Source organism: Pinus tabuliformis, chromosome 4_2 (genome assembly GCF_031772625.1).
Source record: "Pinus tabuliformis cultivar Carrire ecotype Pingquan chromosome 4_2, CPIR1, whole genome shotgun sequence".
NCBI classification, from domain to species: domain Eukaryota; kingdom Viridiplantae; phylum Streptophyta; class Pinopsida; order Pinales; family Pinaceae; genus Pinus; species Pinus tabuliformis.
The window spans coordinates 582,465,533-582,488,328 of NC_142304.1; the positions used below are offsets into that span (position 1 = coordinate 582,465,533).

Here is a 22,796-nt window from a genome sequence, read left to right on the forward strand (position 1 = left end):
ATCCGAAATCAATGGAGGTCATCCTAGCATAGGGACTACGGTAGATACAACGATGCGTCCATCGGTACTACTATGGTCCCTAACTTCATTTCCCTGCTCATTGATCAAATGAGAGGTACTTCCCATGAGTCCCAGACTGCATGGGTAGGATGCCTCGACAGTAGAACTAATCAATCCTGTCCTCACAGGAGAACACATCAATCCTGCTACAATCGCCGTGGAGAACACATCAATCCAGGCTGCCATGGAGAACACATCAATCCAGGCCTCACAGGAGAACTAATCATCCTGCTACACAGGAGAGCGAATCATCCTGTTCCACAAGAGAGCGAATCATCTTGTCCCACAAGAGAGCGAATCATCTTGTTCCAATGTGCACCACCAGGGGAGGGTGAGTCACCCTGTGGTCATATGTTGCTCCAGTAGGAACCGCAAGCCCTTAGAGCTCCCAGAGCTCAATGTATGTAACATGCAGGACCCTTGTACAAGGGTTTCTTGCCGACTCCAAGTCGTTTGGGAAAATCACAGATTAGATCTTTCCTCGGGGCTTTGACAAGGTGTATCAACCTGTACATCATCTTAATGTGATGGAGCTTCCTTGCTCATCGACTTACCATATCCCAGATGATGTCTATCTGCTGGAGCAATTGACGAATACGGGATTCCTCAATAATCGAATCCCACCTCTGGTTGTTACAGAGAATCACAGTGGTATCCAATGTAAATCCAAACAGCTCACTGCAGAGCTTTCGCAACCAGACTGCCTCGCACGAGGTTATGCTAGCAACAATATATCCTGCTTTGGCGGTGCTCAAAGCCACCGACTTCTGCTTCCTACTCATCCAGGATATCGAAGCAGATCCCAAGGTGAAACAGTAATCGGAAGTGCTCTTACGGTCCACCACACTGCCTGCCCAATCAACATCAGTATATCCAAGTAGTCTCACATCTCCGACAGTGTATCTTAATCCATGAGAGATTATGTCCTGAAGACATCTCAGAAGATTCCTGGCATCAATCCAGTGAGGCTCAACCAAACATGAGCTCACAATGCTAACTGCAAAACATATGTTCGGACGGAGGTTCACCAAGAACATCAATGCAAATGAGTTTTTGAAACTCAGAAGCATTTCCCAAGTCTGGTCCGACATCACTACCATATAACTTCTAAAAGTTAAGATCCTCGAGGTAGTCACAGGCTTGTAGTCCATCATACCGAATCTTTCCAATATCTTTACCACATATTTTCCTTGAGATAGGAGAATTTCCCTTGGCTTCTGCCACACTTCAAGTCCTTGGTCCTTCATTTCAAATTCAGAAGCCATCTCCCTCTTACATTTGTGAATGAGAGGGTTTGCACCTATAGAAAGAGGTCATCCACATGCAACACCAGTATGATAGGCTTGTCATCTTCAACCTTAAAGTAAAGGTTAGGATCGGCTTCACTCCTAGTGAATCCCAACTTCATCAAGTAGCTATCGATCCTCTCATACCATGCTCGGGGTGCTTGCTTCAGCCCATAGAGAGCCTTCTTCAACCTGCATACATGAGATTTTCAATCATAAATCTCAAATCCTTCGGGTTGCTCCACATAGACCTCTTTTTTGATCAAACCGTGCAAGAACGTAGTCTTGACATCCATCTAATGTAGGTTCCATCCTTGTGAAGTGTCAAGGGCTATGATCGAGCGGATGGTCGTATATCTGGCAACAGGTGCAAATATCACATCATAGTCTATACCTTCCTTCTGGGAGAAACCATGAGCAAAAAAACGAGCCTTATACTTTTCCATACTTCCATCTGCTGCATGCTATATCTTGTAAATCCATTTTGAAGTAACAATTGTCTTGTCCAGGGTCTGGGAACTACTTCCCAAACATCATTCTCCATAATAGACTCATATTCTATGGTCATAGCATCCTTCCATAGTTAATGCTTGATGACATCTGAGAATGATGAAGGTTCATTTTATATGATCGTGCTCATGATGGTCAGGTATCCCTGATATCTGTTAAGTTTCTTACTTTGATGGAAGGTTCCTCAGGGTGCAGCATGTCCTTCAGCATCATCAAGTATCCCCCTAAGCCATGAAGGCCTCTTCCTAGAAGAGGAAGGCTCATGTGGATGAGGATCAATCGGATCCATGGGTTCTTCTACATCAGGCATTGATTCATCATCCTTTTCTTTCGGTTCCCTGGTGTTGGCTTCTTGAGAGCTACTCAAAGTCAGCAGATTGTCCACCTTGCTGAGAGCCATATCTTTGTCAAAGGTGACATCATGACTAATCACGACATCCCTTTGACCGGTGGTGAACATTTCTTCAGGAGTTAAGGAACCCAATGCTTGATGAGGGCATCGATTTTGTACATATACGGCAGTGATTGTAGTTTCAACCCATAGAAACTTCGAAAGTCTTTGATCATGTAGCATGGCCCGTACAGCTTCCATAATTGTGTGGTTCTTCCTTCCCACCACACCATTCTACTCAGGAGTATGTGGTGTAGTAGTCTCCCTCTTAATGTCAACCTCAGGTATGTCTGAGTAAACCAATTGTAATATATCGGAGGTCTTGCTTTGGCTTGAGGGGAATGGTCCCCTTTTGAGCTTTCCTTTGGCACATCCCGGACATACACCTTCTTTCTCTACTTGGAATTCGGGCATCCCTGTTACCATCTGTCTTACATCGGGTAGAGCTTTGTAATGAAGGTGGGCAAACCTCCGATGCCAAAGTTCGGACTAAAGAGTTGTGTCACAAGACATGACACCTAGATGACTTCCATCGACCTGATATAATGAATCAACACTAAACCCAAGAGTAAAGGCTTCTTTAACATTATTTTTCCATATACATACCTTGCCATTGCTGAAGGTTACCTTGTAGCCTCTGTCTTCCATTGTCAAGATGGACACTAGGTTCCTTTTGAGGTCAGGTGCATTTAATACATCCTAGAATTTCTAGCCTTCTTGAATGCTTGTCCTCTTCCTTGATTCCCAGCTCTCCTCTTACCTTTGCTGTTGAATTTGTCATTCCTTCGATTTGCCATCAAAGGGATTTTGATCATCGTCCCGGTGTGAGTCCTTTCTTCTCTTTGCATGAGAAGAAAAGGCAGCAGGAGGACCTTTAGGCATGGGCATTTCTTGCACTTCTTCCCTTGTTTCTTCTTGAATGCATCTAGCCATTAATTCCTCGAAAACCAGGAATTACATTATAGTTCAAAAGAGTAGTCCTGAACACATACCATTCAAATGGCAATCCTCCAAGAGTTGTGAGTGCCATTTCTCTGTCAGTAATAGTTTCCCCAATAGATAGGAGATCGTTCTTGATCTCGGCGATTCTTAAGTATGCTTGCATACTTTCATCTTTACCCTTCTTGATTTCCCTCAGCTTATTTCTAAGAAACAAAACTTGATTTGCATCATTAACTTTAAATAAACTCACCAGTCTATTGTAGATTTCCTTGGAGGTGTCCAGTTCAGAGATGTAGGCCACCAAGTGCTTGTTGATAGAGTCCCGGATGATCTTCTATTGTTTTGACTTCTCCATTTTTTCATTTGTTCCAGGCAGCAGCGGATGCATTTGATGGAGGCTCAACAATATTGCCTCTCACATGACCCAACACTCCTTGATCCTCTAGGGTTAGATCGATAGACATCTTCCATCCGTGATAGTCAGCTTTCTCACGGAGCTTGTCTTCAGCAGGAAAGAGTGTTGAGGACCCCATAGTTCTTTTAGAATAGCCTTGCCAATCTTCTCTTCAATGATTGCTCTTGCTCTTGCTCGGGCTTTGTCTTCACCTCAGCTCTGATCCCATGTTAAGTTATGGTATGTTCTATGCTTATAACAGTTTACTTCTTTTTCTTATTATATTCCACCGATTAGCAATCACATGTACATAAAGTAAAGTGCAGATAGAACATTAAACGATCGACAGAAAACAAGCCAAGACAAGAGACACAAGATGTGGCGGCTAGCCAGGGACAAACCCCACAATGTGTGGGGAAGCCCTTTGATCAAATCTTCTTTTATCTTCAATAATTCAGCAGAGAGAAATAGTACAATAAATCTGATTCATATCAGTAGTAGCAAACCCTAGATCAGCAGCATCAGCATTAGCGGCTTCATTATCAAACTAGGGCAGACCATATCTCACAAACCGACCGTCAGATTGACTTCATTCCACCACCAAAGGTTTCGGCTTCCAGAGGAGGTTCAGATGAACCTACAGCGCAGTTCCAAAGAGGAGATCTTCTAGGCCACGCAGTTCAATCTTTAATTCTGCAGTTGCAGCTTCAGTTTCAGCAGTTTCCGGCTTCAAACTAGGGCAGTCGATATCTTGCAAACCGTTCATCGGATTGACTTCATTCCACCACCAAAGTTGCGGCTTTCAGAGGAGGTTCAGATGAACCTACAGCACAGTTCCAAAGAGGAGATCTTCTAGGCCACGCAAGTCAATCTTTACTTCTGCAATTGCAGCTTCAGTTTCAGCAATTTCCGGCTTCAAACTAGGGCAGTCGATATCTTGCAAACCGTTCATCGGATTGACTTCATTCCACCACCAAAAGTTGCGACTTTCAGAGGAGGTTCAAATGAACCTACAGCGCAGTTCCAAAGAGGAGATCTTCTAGGCCACGCAAGTCAATCTTTGCTTCTGCAGTTGCAGCTTCAAATTCAACAGCTTCCAGCGTCACATGTGTGAGAGAGAGACCCATTTCAGCGCAGTAGAGAAGAGACTCATTTCTGCGTAGTAGAGAGAGAGAGAGATGTGATGAGATGAGTGAGTCCAAATGAGGAAAATTCCTCTTATATTTATACACAACGTTGGTAGGTGAATAGATGCGACTGTTGGGCTTCTTAGCCTACATGAGTTGTAGGTCGGCTTGATAATAATTCCATAATCAAAATAAATTCATATCTCCATGAATACTTATTGGAATCGGATGATCTTTATATCAATCCTACACCTCTCGACGAGAGGAATCTAATAAAAATATTATCAGCCATGAATAAGATGACCCACATGAAGTTTTGCCCTGGTTGCCAATTTTAACAATAATGATTTAAATGTTGCTTCCTTATGTGATGAGTTTATCGTCCTCATTTCATATGCAGTGAAAATTTCGTGAAACTCATCCATTTTTAGATTCTCCAAATCCTTTAATTCTTCTATGGAAAAGACTTTGGCATCAAAACACATAGGGAGGGATCTCAAAAAATTTTGAACAATTGTTGTTTCTTCCACTGTTTCACCAAGTCTTTTGAGAGAATTAACTACTTCATCTACTTGAAGCAAATAAGCAGCAACACCTCCATCATTCATTTCAAGCTTTCAAATTGTTTGTGAAAGGTCTAAAGCTTTACCTTCTTTACTTTGTCATCTCCTTCATAGTTGTTTAGAAGCTTGTCACACATCTCTTTAGTTGATTCACACTGCATAACTTCAACAAATCTGAATTTGACAAGAAATTTAAAATGGAGTTCATAGCTTTTTCATTGGATACATAAGCCTTTTTCCCATCTTGATCAGCTAGAGGAGAAGATGGAACCTTATATCCATCTAAAACAAATTGCCAAACTTCAGCACCAAGAGACATCAAGTGGGTTTCATTCTTATCTTCCAAAAAGCAAAATTTGTTCCATCAAACAAAGGAATTTTGATTGAGCCTTCTCGACTGGCAATGGCCCCTGTAAGATCTTCTTCCGACTGCTAGATTTTTCTTGAAGAAGCCTACTCTGATACCAATTGTTTGAAATACACTATGAAACTCAGGGGGGGTGAATCAGTATCACTTAGATTAAATTATTTTCACTTTATTAATCTTAAAATAAAATATCATCACATAATCAATCATCAACACAATGCATAAACACATAGATTAAAGTGGAAATCTAAACTTGAAGAAGAAATATTTGAATGTTTTTTAAATAGTCTTCAATTTACTACAACCACTTGTGATGATACCAATCCTCTATAAGCATCAACCTACAAAAATTGCAAGCTCGAACATGTCAAGAAGATGAGGACAGCAATCCTCAGTAAGCACCAACTTGCAGCAATATTTAGGCTTAGACACTGTTCAAAAGGTCTTCCTTCCCGACAACTTCCACCCAACCCAATTTAGATCATGGCCTCCATCAAAACTCGATCCAACAAATCAAAACTCAACCTTCAACAGGACTCAGCCTCTTCAATAGAACTAGGCATCAATAAAAAATGGCCTCAAACAGGGCCCAACCTCCAATAGGGCAGAACTTGAACTCCTCTACACCAGAACAAAACCTCCTTTAAACCAGAACCAAAGAGACTAAAAAAAACCTTTAAAGGTGTGCCAAAAACCCTCCTACAACTTAGCAAATACTTCACAAAAGACTTCTCCAACTTGGCTTCACTTCACTTCTTAATAGTTAACAAGGTATGAACCTCAAATCTACTCCTCATGCTCGTTAAAACAAAAACCAAATTCACTTTAGCGATGGTCAAAAACTCTCCTTCTCACTCTTATTTATAGTGCTTTTGGGATTTATTGTACCTGTTTCTCGAAGGCAGCGCTTGGCTGCGAAACTGCGCTGAGAAACCAACTCAACCAAACTTTAGTTTCAAGCTGGCCCTTGAACCAGAGAGGGCTCCCTCAAGTGTTACGAGACTTTTTTTAACGTTGTTCACTATCATTGAACAACAGCCTTTGAAGCACAATGACCAAATTTATTATTTGTTGTAGGTGGTTGCTGATGAATATCCAATATCTGCTCAGAAATAAATCCCTCTCTTGCAGAAACTTGATCAAAGTGCCAACACCTAGCTTTGACAGAATAACATGCTTTGGAGAATTTGGTAGATGAATAAAAGATAATTGAGTATTCATACTTAATACTTAATCAATCAAATGTAGTAGATGTGTGTAGAAGAATTCTATAGCCAAATAGATGTACATTCAAGAGATGGCAGAAGGCGACAATTAAAGATGCAGAGGAGCTTATTTCAAATAGACAATTCAATAAGCTAATCTCTCTAATGATAATAACTTTGTGGTAGGCTATTAGGGAGGTCGATACTCTAACCTAGCCTTGCCCTAGCTCCTATGTTACTCTGAACATATGCAGAAATAAAGTATGAAAGCACTAGAAAAACAAGGAAAAACAAATTTTGTCATGAACTGGAGCTAGAATACTTTAATTAAATTCTTGTAATAAAAGTCTTTACAAAAATGGCAGGGTTCTGGCATCAAAAGCCAACCCTTTTACAATGAAATTGAAACAATATATAGGAAAACATCTTCCTCAAACTGTCACTAGTCTATAGGAAACAAACCCTATCAAATAAACTAAAAATACAATATGTCGCAAAAAATCTGGAAATAGCAGAAAGTCTTATGCCTTTAAATCTAAGAGTGATCTTTCACTTTCTGATTCTTCTGCTAAGAAATCTGAAGTTGTTTAAGATTTTGCCTTGGAAATCTGAGTTTGTTTCATTGACTGCTAATTAGTTGCCTTTATCCTTGGGACTAACTGCTCAAGTGTTGCCTCAAAATCTGCCTTTAAATCCAAAATTGATTTACTGATGTTGGTCCTCTGCTATGAAATCTGGAGTGGCTGAGGTTGTTTTCACAAAATCTATTATCTTCCCTTCAAACTTGGTTAACTCTGCCACCTGTATCAACTAGTTGTCCCTTTGATTGCTATTTCTAAGTCCAAAATCTGAAAATAATCTCATGTTTGCTTATGTTTTTCCACCTAGTTGATCAAGGAATTCTTTGCATTTTAGAGTTAAGCCAAACTATATGTTAACCTTTTTGTCCATAATATTTGCCTTCATTATCTTTTAAGTGCTTAACCATTGTCGTAAAATATTTGGGAGGAAAATATTTTGATAAAATATTTCCTAAATATTTTTTAAACCTGTAAATTCATATTTCTCTATTTTCATGAATTTCATAAATGAAATCTCAAAAAATTTCCTCAAATGAATTTATCTCGTAAAATCATCCATTGTTTGAAATCCATGTCTTGTTTTGAATCTATGTCTTGTTTTTCCCCGAATTTATATATTTATGAATAAATAAAATTCATAGACATACTTCACAAAACCATCGACTGATTTCCTTCCCATTTTTGAAAAACCATGCATTGTTTTGTGATGATTGGCAAAATATCTTTTAGTTTCTTTTATGTTCACGTGCAATTTCGTCTTTATGATTTCTTTCCTCCTTAAATTCATAGCATAAAACATTATTTCTCTGCTCTGTAAATTTTTATTTTTACCTATGTAAAATTATCCCATAAGGAAGAAACATATCTTTCTAGCATCGGAAACTCCATCCTCATTTTACCTCATTTTACTCGGTCTCCTCTTACCTCCAATCTTTCACCCATAAGCTCATTTAAGAAAAATATGACTCTAAAATGCTCCCTCCATTATTTTCCCTTGATACATACTTTATAATATAGAAATTTGTTTGCATACCCCGTAGACCTTCCCGTCTGACATTTATAAATTTAAATCAATGTAAAAAATGGTTTTACAAAGGTTTTGCGGGGGGTAGTTGGCAAATGGTTTTGGAGGGGGTGGGGAGGGGTCCACAATTGACGATAGGGTGACAGCTGTAAAAAGAAGTAAAAGTGAAACAACTTTGCGAAAGGGGGAGTAGGTTAAAAGTCGAATAGGCAACCGTCCCCCCCCTCCCTCGCCCACAAACCATTTATTTAATCATTTCACACGTCTTGAGAAATTTAGAATATGGTGGTTTAATGTGTGAAGTGTGGGGTGGTGACATAGGTTTAATTTGACTTTCTGATTTGACTCATGAGTTATTATTGGCTGACGTATATAACATGGTACCAAATGTGGTTCCTATACTTTAGAGATTAGGCTGACTTGATATTTTTAAATTAAGTTTAATATTTTAAATAAAATATATATATATATATATAGATAATATAATTATATATATTTTATAAAATTAAATCTCATTTAAAATAAAATCTATTAAATAACCGAGAGACATTTCTAAAAACCTCAGAGACAATTCATCCTTTAGCAATGGAAAGGATTAGATGGAATGATATTTAAAGGAAGGCATTTGTTAAGGCAAGGATAAAATTGAAGGAAGGTGGCAAATTTTAAAGAAAATTTGTAACTTTTAAAGGTGTCAGAGAAAGTTACAACAGGATCTAGGTTAGGGCCGACATGTCCACTGGTTGGGCCGACTTGTGCAACTAGCAAGATGTATAATGAATATTCAAAAAATCATTTCTCATCAACCTTGAGAAGTTAGAAGGCATGTCATATATCATCAAAATGGCCTCAAAATATGCCATTTGACAATGTAACTTTCTCTTCACTTGGGCAGCCTTTGATATCAATAAAAATCACTTTCAACACTTCAAAGGAAGTTGATTGGAAGTTAGTAGAAAAATTCAATTCACAATCATATGAAAATAGCACAGAATAGTTGTAATGCTAGCTCATACGGGCTTGGTCATGGGAGAGGGGGGGGGAAGAAAGAGATTTAAACATTGCATTTCATACTTAACAAAAGCAGTACATACTTTTTGGCTTGTTGCATTTCATACTTAACAAAAGAAGTACATACTTTTTGGCTTGTACTAATTAGTTAGTGCAGATGATATATATCATAATATTGACATATCTGCCTCTACAGTAGCCCAAATGAGCATATTCTTTGAATAATGCTTGAGCTCTCTGTCACATTGATCTCTTTATTCATTGCCTTATATTTGAAATAACATGGCCACTGACACAACAATCTAGAGAGAACACAGATTGACTTGAAGTTTAGCCTTTCAACACATGTTTCAAGGCTCAACCTTTTAATCCTCTCAATCACATCATTCAAAACTTCTTGATTTGATGAAATGGCTAAAACTTCTTCATAAGGGGGAAATGGTCTTTCAAAATGAGATTTCAGAGATTGATCCAAGATAGGGACCCCCCCTTCAGGATGTGGAATATCATCATCATACTCATGATATGTCTTTACATAAATGAATCTATCCAGATGATCAGGTTATTGCTTAACAATTTTGTCATTCTGGGAAGATTAAAGAAAAATTACATCTCTATAAACAATGAACTTTGTTCACCTCATTATAAAGACAACATGCCTTGGTGTTATTAAAGTACTCCAAGAAGACGCACATCTGACTCCTTGCATCAAGCTTGTTTCTTTCCTCATTAGGAATCAAGGCATAGTAGGTGGAACCAAAAACCCTAAGATGCTTCACCAAAGGAATGTGACCATACCACATTTCATATGGAGTCTTATTCCAAGAGCATGAGATACACACGTTTTTCACATATACTACACATAATTCCAAAACATCAACTTCACATTTTTTAATAACATCATGGAATGAACCATATTTAAGATAGTCTTGTTCCTTCTTTCAATTACACCATTATGTTGAGGATTGTATGGGACTGTGATTCAATGTTGAATTTTGTGTTGGTAAGGATACTTTTCAAATTCATTAGATGTATATTATCCTCCATTATCAATATGAAGGGTACCAATATGTGACTATGCTTTATTATGAATCTAAATGAAATTTTTTTAAAGTTTCAAAAGCCTAAGATTTATCTTTCAACAAGTACACTAAACACATCTTAGTGTAATCATCGATAAAAGATATGATATATTATTGACATTAACAAATTGAACAGGAATAGGGCCTATAATTGCAAAATGTAGCAGGCCTAGTGTAAAGCCTCGCTAAGCAACCTAGGTCTTATGGCAACAAGAGATCAGCCACCACTATCACCTCAGTCCACTTATTTAGTGGTGGAATTTATCCTCACAAGGGAGGCTTCCCTACAAAAAATCACCAACAAGATATTGAAGTAAGGGGGACTCAATGGTGATGAAAGGGCTAATAGTTCAAGGAAAGGTATAGACAAAGCCTTTAAAAGTTGATATAGGAGTTGCCTATAGTTCAAGTATACTTCCCTAAGACCTTTATAATTTAGAAGTGATTTGTTATAAGTTAGATTTTGTAAGATATGTAAATTTAGGGCATGTGGTGGCACATAGCAACTCTAGAAAATAGCCTATAAGGAATAGGATCAACAAAAGACCGATAGGCTACGAAGGAGGCAAGCCAAGGTTAAGTAAACAATCGTTTTAAATTGTTGCAAATGCATAAGATAGCAATAAATACCAAGATGTCATCCCTAATTTTAAGGTTAAAATATGCCTTTTATTATTTACTAAATGAAATCCCTTCCAATACAAAAATAAAATTTTGGCATAAAATTGCTATAAAATGCAAATTTTAAGCCAACCCGAACTCTAGTTACCATGAAATTAAAGAAGAAAGAGAAATCCATAAGGATGTGGAAATCCATATTATATACATAAGAGGGTGGAAAAGTGAATTTCTTTCTAAGTGAAGAAATTCAATTTTCCACCCTTACTTTCTAAGCACTTAGCTTCTAGATGTAAGAAGCAAATAGGTGTGAGGGTGAAGAATCTCACAAAGTTGCAGGTACATACAGGTGCAACCTTGAGCAGCAAGGGAGGGAGTACTCAGAGTAGGGAAGTGGTGGTTGAGTGAGAGCGGGATAAAGCTCTCAAGATGGGGCCTCGGCCAGTGTCTCAGTGTCAGTCTCAGTTAGATGACAGTTGGGTTGACCAGCAGGATGATGATGATGAGGACCATAGCCCAGGGCGAGTGGAGTGGAGGCAGCCACTCAGTCAGAGACTTCCAGTATAGGGAAAGTTCGAGCCAAGTGGGTAGACGATTTGGTTAAGAGAGATCAGAAGAGATTTGAGTCTCCCAGCATCAAGAAGTAGACACCCAAGTACACAGGGTACATGGCACTTATGAGTCATGACTAAAATGGTGGAATCACAGAGCATGGCGAGAAAGAACAGGTCTTCAAAGCAGGTTTTGCAGAAGAAAGTAGGGAAGTCTTCCAGTTCAAAGGGAGCAGTGGCAGCAATGGAGAACGTGGTAGAGTTGACGACAGATCCAGGTGGACGAGATTCTTGCAAGAACACCTTCCTTGCGAAGAGAGAGTGTTGAAAATATTAGCAAGAAAAGGGTTCCTTGCTCTGTACCTTAATCATAGGCGCCAAAACGAGTTACTTCTTGTGCATGACTCGAGTTCCTAAAATTAGGAGATACCCTATAAATTAGGACACTTTCCTATAATTTAGGATTGATTCCCCAAAAATTAGGACAAGTTAGGATGCAGTTAATTGTTGTGTTGAAATTGAAAGTTGAGTTTTTTATTTTCTAGTGTGAGTTGATTGAGTAAAAACACAAGTGATTGAGTTTCAAGTGGTTGACTTGAAATAAGGCAAGTTGCATGAGCAGTTAACTCATGCTAACTCAATCAATCACAAAATCATTCCTTAATTAGAAAAATCACTAATTTTAACCATTTGAATTGCCTTTAAAAAGAGGAACAAAGGCACAAGTTTAATCATTGTTTTGGTGTGCACAAGTTGGTGAGAACAAGCAATAGGAAGCACGAGTTTGTACGTGGAGCTTGTGCGAGAAAGAGCGTGCAAGAGAAGCTTGTGCACAGGTTGGTAGAGGGCAGCAGAGATCAAAAGTCTTGCAAGGGTTTCAAGTTTAGATCAAGTAGGAAAGACAAGTGTGTCTTTCAAATTGAGACAGTTATATTTTGTAAGAGATCAATTGCTCAGTTTTTTTTCTATCAATAAAATTCTCATCAAGCAAAGGGTTTTCCCAGTTGGGTTCCCTAGAAAGACAGTGTGATTTTATTGTGTGACTGTGCTTTTATTTCTGTTCCTATTCTGCTGCATCTAGTAGAGAAATTCTGTTTTTATGTGACAAGAAATTTTATTTCAGATCGTTCATATTAACAGATCAGAATTTCGTGGATTTTCTACATTTTACGAAGGTAAAGAGTAGATACCTTGCACTTCATAAAAAAGTCAGTCTATTAAATCTAAGCTGATGAAAACTATTACATAGAAATTGTGGGAAGCAGTGGAGGTTATGGTGGGTGTTACAGATCAAACAGAGGATCCATAGAGCAATAAAGGGCTATTGAAGGCAACCAAAGAAAAAGTTACAAAATAACGAAGGGTAACACAAAGGAAATATGTATTATGTAAGAACAGATTATGTAATACCGAGTATATTCCTGAACCTTCGTTGATGCAGAGGTGTTTGAAACCCATCCTGGAACCAAATTCTGTCATGGCATCCAGATTGTTTCTGATTGGCCCTTCATACATGAAAACCTAGGGTACTCTGACGTAAGAGACCAGACACCATGGTAAGTAGGTGGCAATATAAGAACAGGAAGCAATAGGCGTACTACTACTAATAGTAGGGTAGGGTTATCCCTACTAAATAGTAAATACATACTACTTTTATCTTAGGCATGTACTAATTTCATCCCATCAAAAATAAAAGGTGGTGTTTTTGCTCAAGCAGTTAAAGACAAGGTATCAAGATATCAATTTGCACTGTCCAAAATTTCAAACCTGACAATCTTTAATAAATTAAAGTCACAAAACCTTCCTAATAAGTTTCAAGATAATGTGGACCTTGGATTCAACAAATGAAGACTACAGCTCTTGCAGTCACACTAACTTTAAAATAATACATGAAGCAGTTTACACTCAATTCTACAGGCCATTTGTCCAGGGGGGGGAGCTCAATTGGTGATTGAAGTACTGTGAAAACTGAGAGATCCAAGGTTCAAATCCCCATGTTTGCGACCCAGTTTACAGAGACGAGGACAGGCCATAGACCCCCAGAGGTTTACTAGTAGTTACATGTCAGGCGGGCTATTGGGTTCCTCTGGGATTCAAAAAAATACTGCAGGCCATTTGCTAGTTTCGAGCAGCTACATCAACTTGAATAATCCTTGTAAAAATCTGTCACTTTATATCATTCAATTCTCTCTGCAGATTCTTTCACTCAGAGATACTTTGGTAGCTTTTGTGTTCTATTCCAAACAAATAGGAGCTATTAAAAGTGCTATCGACTAGAAAAATAGCTTATAACCTAAAAAGTATTGAGAGAAATTCAAAGAGAGTATAGAGAAGAATCTTTCTTAAGATAGACCTTAAACGGGTTGCTCAGAAGATCAACCACTTTAACAGTAGAACACTGTAACAATTAGCCACCGTAACCATGTCTTAAAAGACCTGTATATATCAGGATAAAATACTTCCATACTTCTTAATGAAAGTATGACATACCCTATATTCATGTATTAGATGTTTGAAGAAAATTTATGCATTGATTGGATATTTTAGCAACATTGATAACAATAATCTCAAATATGAGTTGATCGGAAAATGTGTCACTTCCATGTATATGCTCTTTCAAGACTTTTTGTGATAGATTACGAATAACATCAAATAGACAAGTTAATTTATGATGCAACTAATGGGACAAAAAGGGCACCTTGACACCTGCCCACCAGTTAACCAGCCATACAAGCTCCGACCACAGTAAGTCCACCATAAATATATTGGCCCTTCGATACATTTTTTTTGAGAATGGCAATAATATAAGGAAAAGAAGAGCCTGCAACAGTAACAACAAAATTTAGAGCCCCAGGGAAGGAAATGTCTGCCTTTTTCGCATGCTTGCAACCTGCACTATCTAGCTGCAGAAAATAAGACCACAACTGAGCCTCCTTTTAGCAAGGATAGCAAACAAATGCATGCGAAACATATCTAAAAATTGCACAGAATAGTTGTAATGCTAGCTCATACAGGCTTGGTCATGGGAGAGAGAGAGAGAGGAAGAAAGAGATTTAAACGTTGCATTTCATACTTAACAAAAGCAGTGCATACTTTTTGGCTTGTTGCATTTCATACTTAACAAAAGCAGTACATACTTTTTGGCTTGTACTAATTTGTCAGTGCAGATGATATATATCATAATATTGCCATATCTGCCTCCACAGTAGCCCAAATGAGCATATTCTTTGAATAATGCTTGAGCTCTCTGTCACTTTGATCTCTTTATTCATTGCCTTATCTTTACATAACATGGCCACCGACACAACTATCTAGAGAGAACACAGATTGACTTTAAGTTTAGCCTTTCAATCTATGTCCAAAAGTATGTAGCCTAATGCACACATGTTTTCCAGTACCTGAGTTCGCACAGATTAGAATGAGAATGGAATAATGGATACAAAGGAATATAATCATTCTTCATCAAGGTCCTCGGAGAGAAGCAGTGTTCAGAGGAAATCAGAGATCTAATGATTGAAAGAGACAAGCAATCCTCAGTGGAATATATTCTAGAATAATTTAACAATCATTATCAATAATTTATTAGTGCAAGGCCTCCAACAAAGTTCAACATGCATAAATTAAGCAATGCCTGGAAGTGATTCCTAAGAAAACTTTTGCAACTGACTTTTACAACTATGTATTGGCTTTGATTATTTTTAAGGCTATTTGGTCATTGGATTGAACAGTATATAATAAAGCCAAAATGGGCTATCATGTGAATTATAAGAGCGAACCTGGGGTTTGACAGGCTCAGGCTCAGACAAGGATGGGCAAAGAAAACTGTACAAATTAGCTCATTGGGGGAGATAATTAAGCAGTGCAATCCCTGGGTGATTTTGACGGCTTAGATGACCCTAGGTCATGTCTACTCAAGCCACAGGTTAGTCATGCGGTCATCTAACGACTCACATAAAGTAGCGAACAAAAAGATTATTCTGTACAAATCTATGGCATATATACTCCACTAAAAAGTTACTCAAATTTAATTGTCAATTATTCAATACCAGTGATGAGAGTTCATCTTAAATAGTTAATCAAGGGTCAATATTTTGTCCTCAAATTATGATGAAAACATATGTTGCTCCTAGCATTTACCATGATGTCACGGGTTTTGGAATCAGTGGCATATCCAATATACAAAGTTCAAATGCAAGGAATCTTTCTTTGGAAAATGCCAATAGACATATATGATAATTCTTTTGGTAGGGGAAATGCTTCAGATATTACTTCAAAGAACAAATAAGGACATCAGGCTTCAGAGTGATTACAACAAGCAAACAACAGGAGCATTAGGAAAATTCACCTATGTAAGCTAAAAGGGTCGGCATATATATAGGCCCCCACACGAAGGAACTCAACATCACAACAAAATGCATTAAGGTTGACTATTAGAAGCAAAGCCAACTCTTGCTTAAGCTCCTCAACTCTCCTAAAATAAGGGGGTGACGATCTTCACCAAAACCTAATGTTTCCAAAGAAAACCTAATGTAGCCAATCAAACTGTGTACTAAGTCTTTGTAGTTGTCCCTATTACCCACCAAAAAGTGGGCAACCCCATAGGAGAACTTTTTTCTCCTTTGGATAGCTAGCTAGCAAGCGGCCCTACATTGCTCAGTATATGATGATATACCACATTCCTCCGCCATTTCCACCAATCAAACACCTCTCACCATCCAGCATTCCTCTTGAAGGAAGGTGGGTCACCATTTGGCAAGTACTTTAACCATTTTGCAATCATGTGCTTTTACTTAATGTTTTGGGCATTCTAACATGGATAAAAGGGTGATTTGGATGATTGACCAATCTTGATTGTAAGCTTGTTCTCTCACCTTATCAAGGGGGTTAGTCTTTGGCCCTAGTCCAATGGGACCTCCTCTGAGGCCTTAGGGTTATAGGAGGTGCACTACCTGGGAAACTTGGATTGAAGTAGTGTGTCCATAGCGTTTATGTACTCACTTTTCACTATTCCCCTGATTTAATGTCAATCCTTCAAGTTTGTTGTCATTGGTTCATTGGGATTGGCACCCTCATATCCTCATCCTTGAGTCTGGGCCGAAAACTTTCCTTGGAGGTTGATGCAACTAAAAGAAAGGTAAAAGCATAAGATGGCCACAATGAAAGAAAAAGAAAAGTTAAAATGCAAAAGATGGTCAGGACATAAATTAGCATGTGGGAAAAATCCTAGCATGAGCTCTACCCCCCTCATTAGCCATCACCTAATTCCTAAGTATTGAGAAATCTAGGGCAAAAGTATAAGGATGATTTCTCTTACTTGATAATTATTGTGATGTATTTTTACTTTATTTGATTAGCTTATTCTTTTGCTTATTATTATTATGTGTTCTTCTATCATCAATCAGCTACCAAAACAATAGAACAATGTGACAATAGGACACAAGATGCAGGCATTCAGCCAGGGCCAAAACCCCTCTAATCATGAGAGGAAAACCCAGACAAATTCTTCTTCTTATAGAATCTTCAGTTGACGAATTCTAAGACCTAGACCCTTGACCAAGATTCTTCCAAGACCAAGTCAACCTTGCCCTTAGGTTAAAGCAGCGACTTCTTTCTTGACTTCAATTTTAGCTTTCCCGCAATTTCATCCTTCCTTACTGCAATTTCAGCTTACCTGCAACTTTTGTAACTTTTTGGCCCTAGCATCAGAAACCTTAGGTCACACATGAGAGAGGATAATGGAGAGATCTATCTTATCTTTCCTTCTTTATGCCTTCTTCTTCTTCCTAGTGAACTCGGCCTTCAAACTAGTCCTTGTTGACACCAATCCTTGACCTATTGTTACTGCAACTCAGCTTTCCTTTAGCAGATTAAAGCCTTAAATTCTTCGCATGTGTGGAAAGAAGTAGCCCAAAACTGATCCCAAAAACTTTGATCTTCTTTCCTTTTTCGTCCTTCTTTACTTCACACTTTTTCCTCTTTCTTGTGGTCAAACATAAGTGAGTGAAGTGTGTCCTTGAGAGAGGTCGAGTGCCTCCTTATATAGGATTCTTGTCCATGATTTGAGGTCGACTTATCATTGACTCTAGGCCGACTTGATCTTAGTGTAGGCTAAATTGGCTAATTGCTTCATTTGGAGGCCGACTTGCTAATAGCACTTGGACTTGGTCTTGGAGGATCTTTTGACTCTTACAATGACTCGAATACATATGTAACATGCCCAAGAAGGGTCTTTCATACATGAAAAAGACTCAATTGACTTTATGACTTAATGACCAATCCTAATAGCTCACAATGGGAGCTTGATCTATAAAAATAAAATTCCTTGAGCATGAAACCCATGTCTCAAGCATAAAATAATTTTATTTTTCTTCTTTACATTAGTTACATAAAAAAATATGATTACACATGTTATTATGAAGACCGAACCTAATTACATTTTTCAACACTCCCTCTTAACTAAGGAGGTTTTCATAATCCATATAAGGTAGTTGGACATTCTCAATCTGAAGAATTCTCATAAGAAGAATCAGATTGGTAACCCACTTGTATAGCATCATATCATCCAGCATTATCATATAGCAAGGCCTTGACTAACAGCGCTATCTCTCCACAAGATCAGAGCACAATGTTGGCAAGGCCAATGATTTATAGACACCATCATCATTGTCTCTCTCGAAACATACCCTACCGAGACTATTCTTATCTTAGATTCCTAGTCCTCAAAGAATATCGGTCCTTTACAACTATTCTTATCTTGGATGTCCTACAACATCCTCAACGAGTATCGGATGCCAGATGCTTACCCAATCCTCCATTCTTTCTTCCCAAGTGAAGACAAGAATGATGTGTCCATCTCTCTTCGGGGCCTTCAATAAGACTTACAATTGTTAGTCCTAGTCTAGTGCATGACACATGAAGTAGAGAACCATAAGTCACTCCCTCTTATCCATGGATGACCAACCCATTCCATAAAAGTAATGTACCCAAGCTCTCTCTTAACTTAGGGACTTGCTTCCAAGTTTTTACCAAGTTAGAAACTTGCTTCCAGGCTCCCTCTTAACTAGGGACCTGTTTCCAGCAACCCTTTAGGTGGAGATCATGGGACAACCAACTGCTTGAAGAGCTCCTCCTTTTGATGTCATGAACTTCTTTCTCATTATACAAGAGTCTTCATCTTTGTGGGACTTCTTTGTAGGGCATCGACCATCCATCACTTTCATTCATGAATCATGTTAGTCATGCCATCCTTTCTTTCATTGGAAAGTGATCCATTAGTCCATATTTGGCCTTTCCTTCATACCTTGCTACCTTCTTCGCATCATGTTTCCTTCAAGATCTTTCATCCTACCACATGAGCATCAGTTGTAGATGACATCTACAACTCTTCCTTCGGTAGCCCTACATTAGCCCATCCAAATATCGTTCAGAAATAGAAAAATAACATTAAATCAAAATTACCTTTGTGATGGTCTTTCACCATGACATCTCCTTGCTTCCATCAACATCAGGAACACATATTGACACATCTCCAAAAAGATATACAATGTCAAGGGTCACTTTCTTTTTCAGACTTTATCAAGATCTTCGTATCTTTCTCATGGAGATACCATAGTAAAATCTTTTAGTCCTTGAACGTTGATTGCCTTCTTCATAGTTGCATTTTTATGATCTCTTCCTTTCTTTAGTCACAAGTTTCTTCTCAGGAACATCCAATCATAGTTGCTTCAACTTTGTCAACCACCTCATATTTCATATGAGGACATATTATGTTGCTTTCATCTTAGTCAAAGTGTGAACCATGCCTTCTTGCATCTTTCCAAAGCATGAGATCCTTTCTTTTGATCATGCTCTTGAGGTAGAGCATTCATCCACGTTATCTGCAACCATATGACATGACTCAATTAAATACATGCATACATACCTCATCTCTTTAGGTTATCTAGACTTCCTTCAGTAGCTTCCTTGATTGAAAGGACTTCAATCACTTTGACCTGCTTCACTTCTTATTATACCATCATTCCATGAATCCCATTCAAAATGGAATTCTCAATGAGACACTTTTCTTTTAGTAGGTGAACCTTCCAATGAAAATTTCAACGAAGGATCTTGATCATTCTCATCCAGCAAATGCTCCTCCTAAATGATGTATGATGAGTTCCATGCTAAATGACTTTCTTCTTCCATAAGTACTACTTATGCTTCTAATGAGGTTATCAAGAGCTACATCCTTCTAAAGGTGACAACCATAGACTTCTATTTCAGCTATCGTTCATGCTTCTTTATGATGATGTCACGAGCTCTTGATTTCAATCATATGCTTCTTATGATGCCATCTCCTAACATGATGCATCATATCATGCTTCTAATGATAGCTATACTTTACAACAGAAAACTTGAAACACAAACTTGAGAAGAACTAGGTGAGGAATACTATCTCAATCAGAGTAGAGATCTTTTACTTCCTCCTTTTTGGATTTCTTCTTTTCAGCTTCTTCTACTTATTCAGTGATATGGGCTTCTACCCTTCCTCTTTTGTTGTTGTACTTTTTAAGCTTAGGACAATCTCTCTTGTAGTGCCCATATTCTTGACATCCATAGCATTGAACCTTTGCCATATACTTCTTTCTTTTCTCAAGACCGAATTTCCCAAACTTCCCTTTTCTCTTTCCCATGGCAATATATGCTTGAGTTTGCTCATTTTATCCTACATCAGATTTTTCCTTCAACCTGGTTTCTTCAATTTTGCCTAGTAACCATAAATCATTGAATGGAGTAGCTTCCTTCTTCCCATAGATACTTGATGTGAAGTTGCCCCATTCTTTCATTAGTGCATTGAGCACTATAGTAGTCATCTCTTTGTCAGACATTATCTCTCCCAATTCTTGTAGTTGATCTCTTATTTCTGATATCCTCATAAAGTATGAGGCTATTCCTTCTTTTGATATCTTCATCTTGTAGAGTTCTTGCCTTAACGAGATTACTTCTCCTGCAGTGCTTACAGAGAACAATTCTACAAGTTTGTCATATATTTCTTTTGATGTTTCTAATTTTGATACATAGGGAATGAGGGGATCCTTGATGGATTCTATGAGAATCCTTTGAGCCCTTACTTCCCCTTTCATATACCTTGTAAGTGCTTGAGCATCTTCCTATGGAGGTTTGGTGATTTAGCCCTTAACATGTTCCATGACCTCATTTTCTATGAGGTTCAAATTTGTCCTTTTCTTCCATGCAAGAAACTTTGAAGCCCCAACTAGTTTGTTGCTTTCTTTGGAAAAAGACATTTTGACAGATTTAAATGTGGACATAAATATACTTACTTGTGAAGATGCTCCTTCAACCTGCTGCCTTCTTGAATTTGATGATGATATAGATAATAAGAAATTTCTTCTTGATGAAGATGTTTTTCTTCAAAAATGATCCTTGACTCCAAAGAGAGGGAGACCACCTTGAATCCTTTGATGATGACAACAGCGTCTTTCTTCTTACTTCCCTTGGATGAGTATACTTCAAGATGCTTTGATTTGACAATTTCTTCAATTTAAGTAGAGTTGGGGTCTTTTGAGGTCTCCTTCCTTATGATGATGATTTGAGCGAGGATCCCAAGAATGCTTTAACTGAGGACTTCTTATTTAATTGATCTAGGGTTTTGACACTTCATTCAAGATGATGATGTAGCCTTTGTCTTCAAAATGCCTTGGAGATGAGAGGATCTTCTTGATTCTTTGATGCCCTTGATATCCTTTTACAACCTTGGTTTTCGAGTGCTTGAGTGACCCTTGATGAGCTGCCCTTCCTTGACTTGTTACCTTAGCTCTGAAACCATGTGGAGAAATCTAGGGCAAAAGTATAAGGATGATTTATCTTACTTGATAACTGATTGTGATGTGGTTTTACTTTAATTGATTAGCTTATTCGTTTTCTTATTATTATTATGTGTTCTTCTATCATCAATCAACTACCAAAGCAATAGAACAATGAGACAATTGGACACAAGATGTAGGCATTCGGCCAGGGCCAAAACCTTTCCAATCTTGAGAGGAAAACGCAAACGAATTCTTCTTCTTATAGAATCTTCAATTGATGAATTCCAAGACCTAGACCCTTGATCAAGATTCCTCCAAGGCCAAGTCAACCTTGCCCTAAGTCAAAGCAGCTAATTCTTTCTTGACTTCAATTTCGGCTTTCCCGCAACTTCGTCCTTCCTTATTGTAATTTCGGCTTACCTACAACTTCTGCAACTTTTCGGCCCTGGCTTCAGAAACCCTAGATCACACATGAGAGAGAATAATGGAGAGATCTATCTCCCTTTCCTTCTTTATGCCTTCTTCTTCTTCCTAGTGAAATCGACCTTCAAACTAGTCCTTGTTGACACCAATCCTTAACACTATGTTGTTACTGCAACTCGGCTTTCCTTCAGTAGATTGACGCCCTAATATTCTTCGCACGTGTGGAGAGAAGTAGCCCAAAACTGATCCCAAAAACCTCAATCTTCTTTCCTTCTTTCGTCCTTTTTACTTCGCACTTTTTCCTCTTTCTTGTGGTCGAATATGAGTGAGTGAAGTGCGTCCTTGAGAGAGGCCAAGTGCCTACAAATATAGGCTTCTTGTCCATGATTTGGGGCTGACTTATCATTGACTCTAGGCCGTCTTGATCTTGGTATAGACTTATTGTTTCATTTAGAGGTCGACTTAAACTTGGTGTAGGATGATTGTTTCATTTAGAGGTCGACTTGCTAGTAGCACTTCGACTTGGTCTTGTAGGGTCTTTTGACTCAAATACATATGTAACATGCCCAAGAAGGGTCTCTCATGGATAACAAAGACTCAATTGACTTTATGACTTAATGACTAATCATAATAGCTCACAATGGGAGCTTGATCTATAAAAAAAATAAATTTTCTTGAGCATGAAACCCATGTCTCAAGCATAAAATAATTTTATTTTTCTTCTTTACATAAAAATGATCACACATGTCATTATGAAGACCGAACCTAGTTGCATTTTTCAACACTAAGCACTAGATGCTACATCACATAATGAAGGAACCCTTGGATGTCCCAACCCTAATGAGCAAGAAGTTG

At 38.2% G+C, this 22,796-nt stretch overlaps 1 protein-coding gene across 1 annotated transcript in view; it reads right to left on the reverse strand.

The window, feature by feature from the left end:
* LOC149170637 (1-acyl-sn-glycerol-3-phosphate acyltransferase PLS1-like) overlaps positions 1–22,796 on the reverse strand; it is a 127,162-nt gene that overhangs the window by 68,844 nt on the left and 35,522 nt on the right. Inside the window, exon 2 of the mRNA XM_089427328.1 lies at positions 14,411–14,533. Coding sequence (XP_089283454.1) covers positions 14,411–14,533 — 123 coding nt within the window. The remainder of the gene's footprint in view (positions 1–14,410; positions 14,534–22,796) is intronic.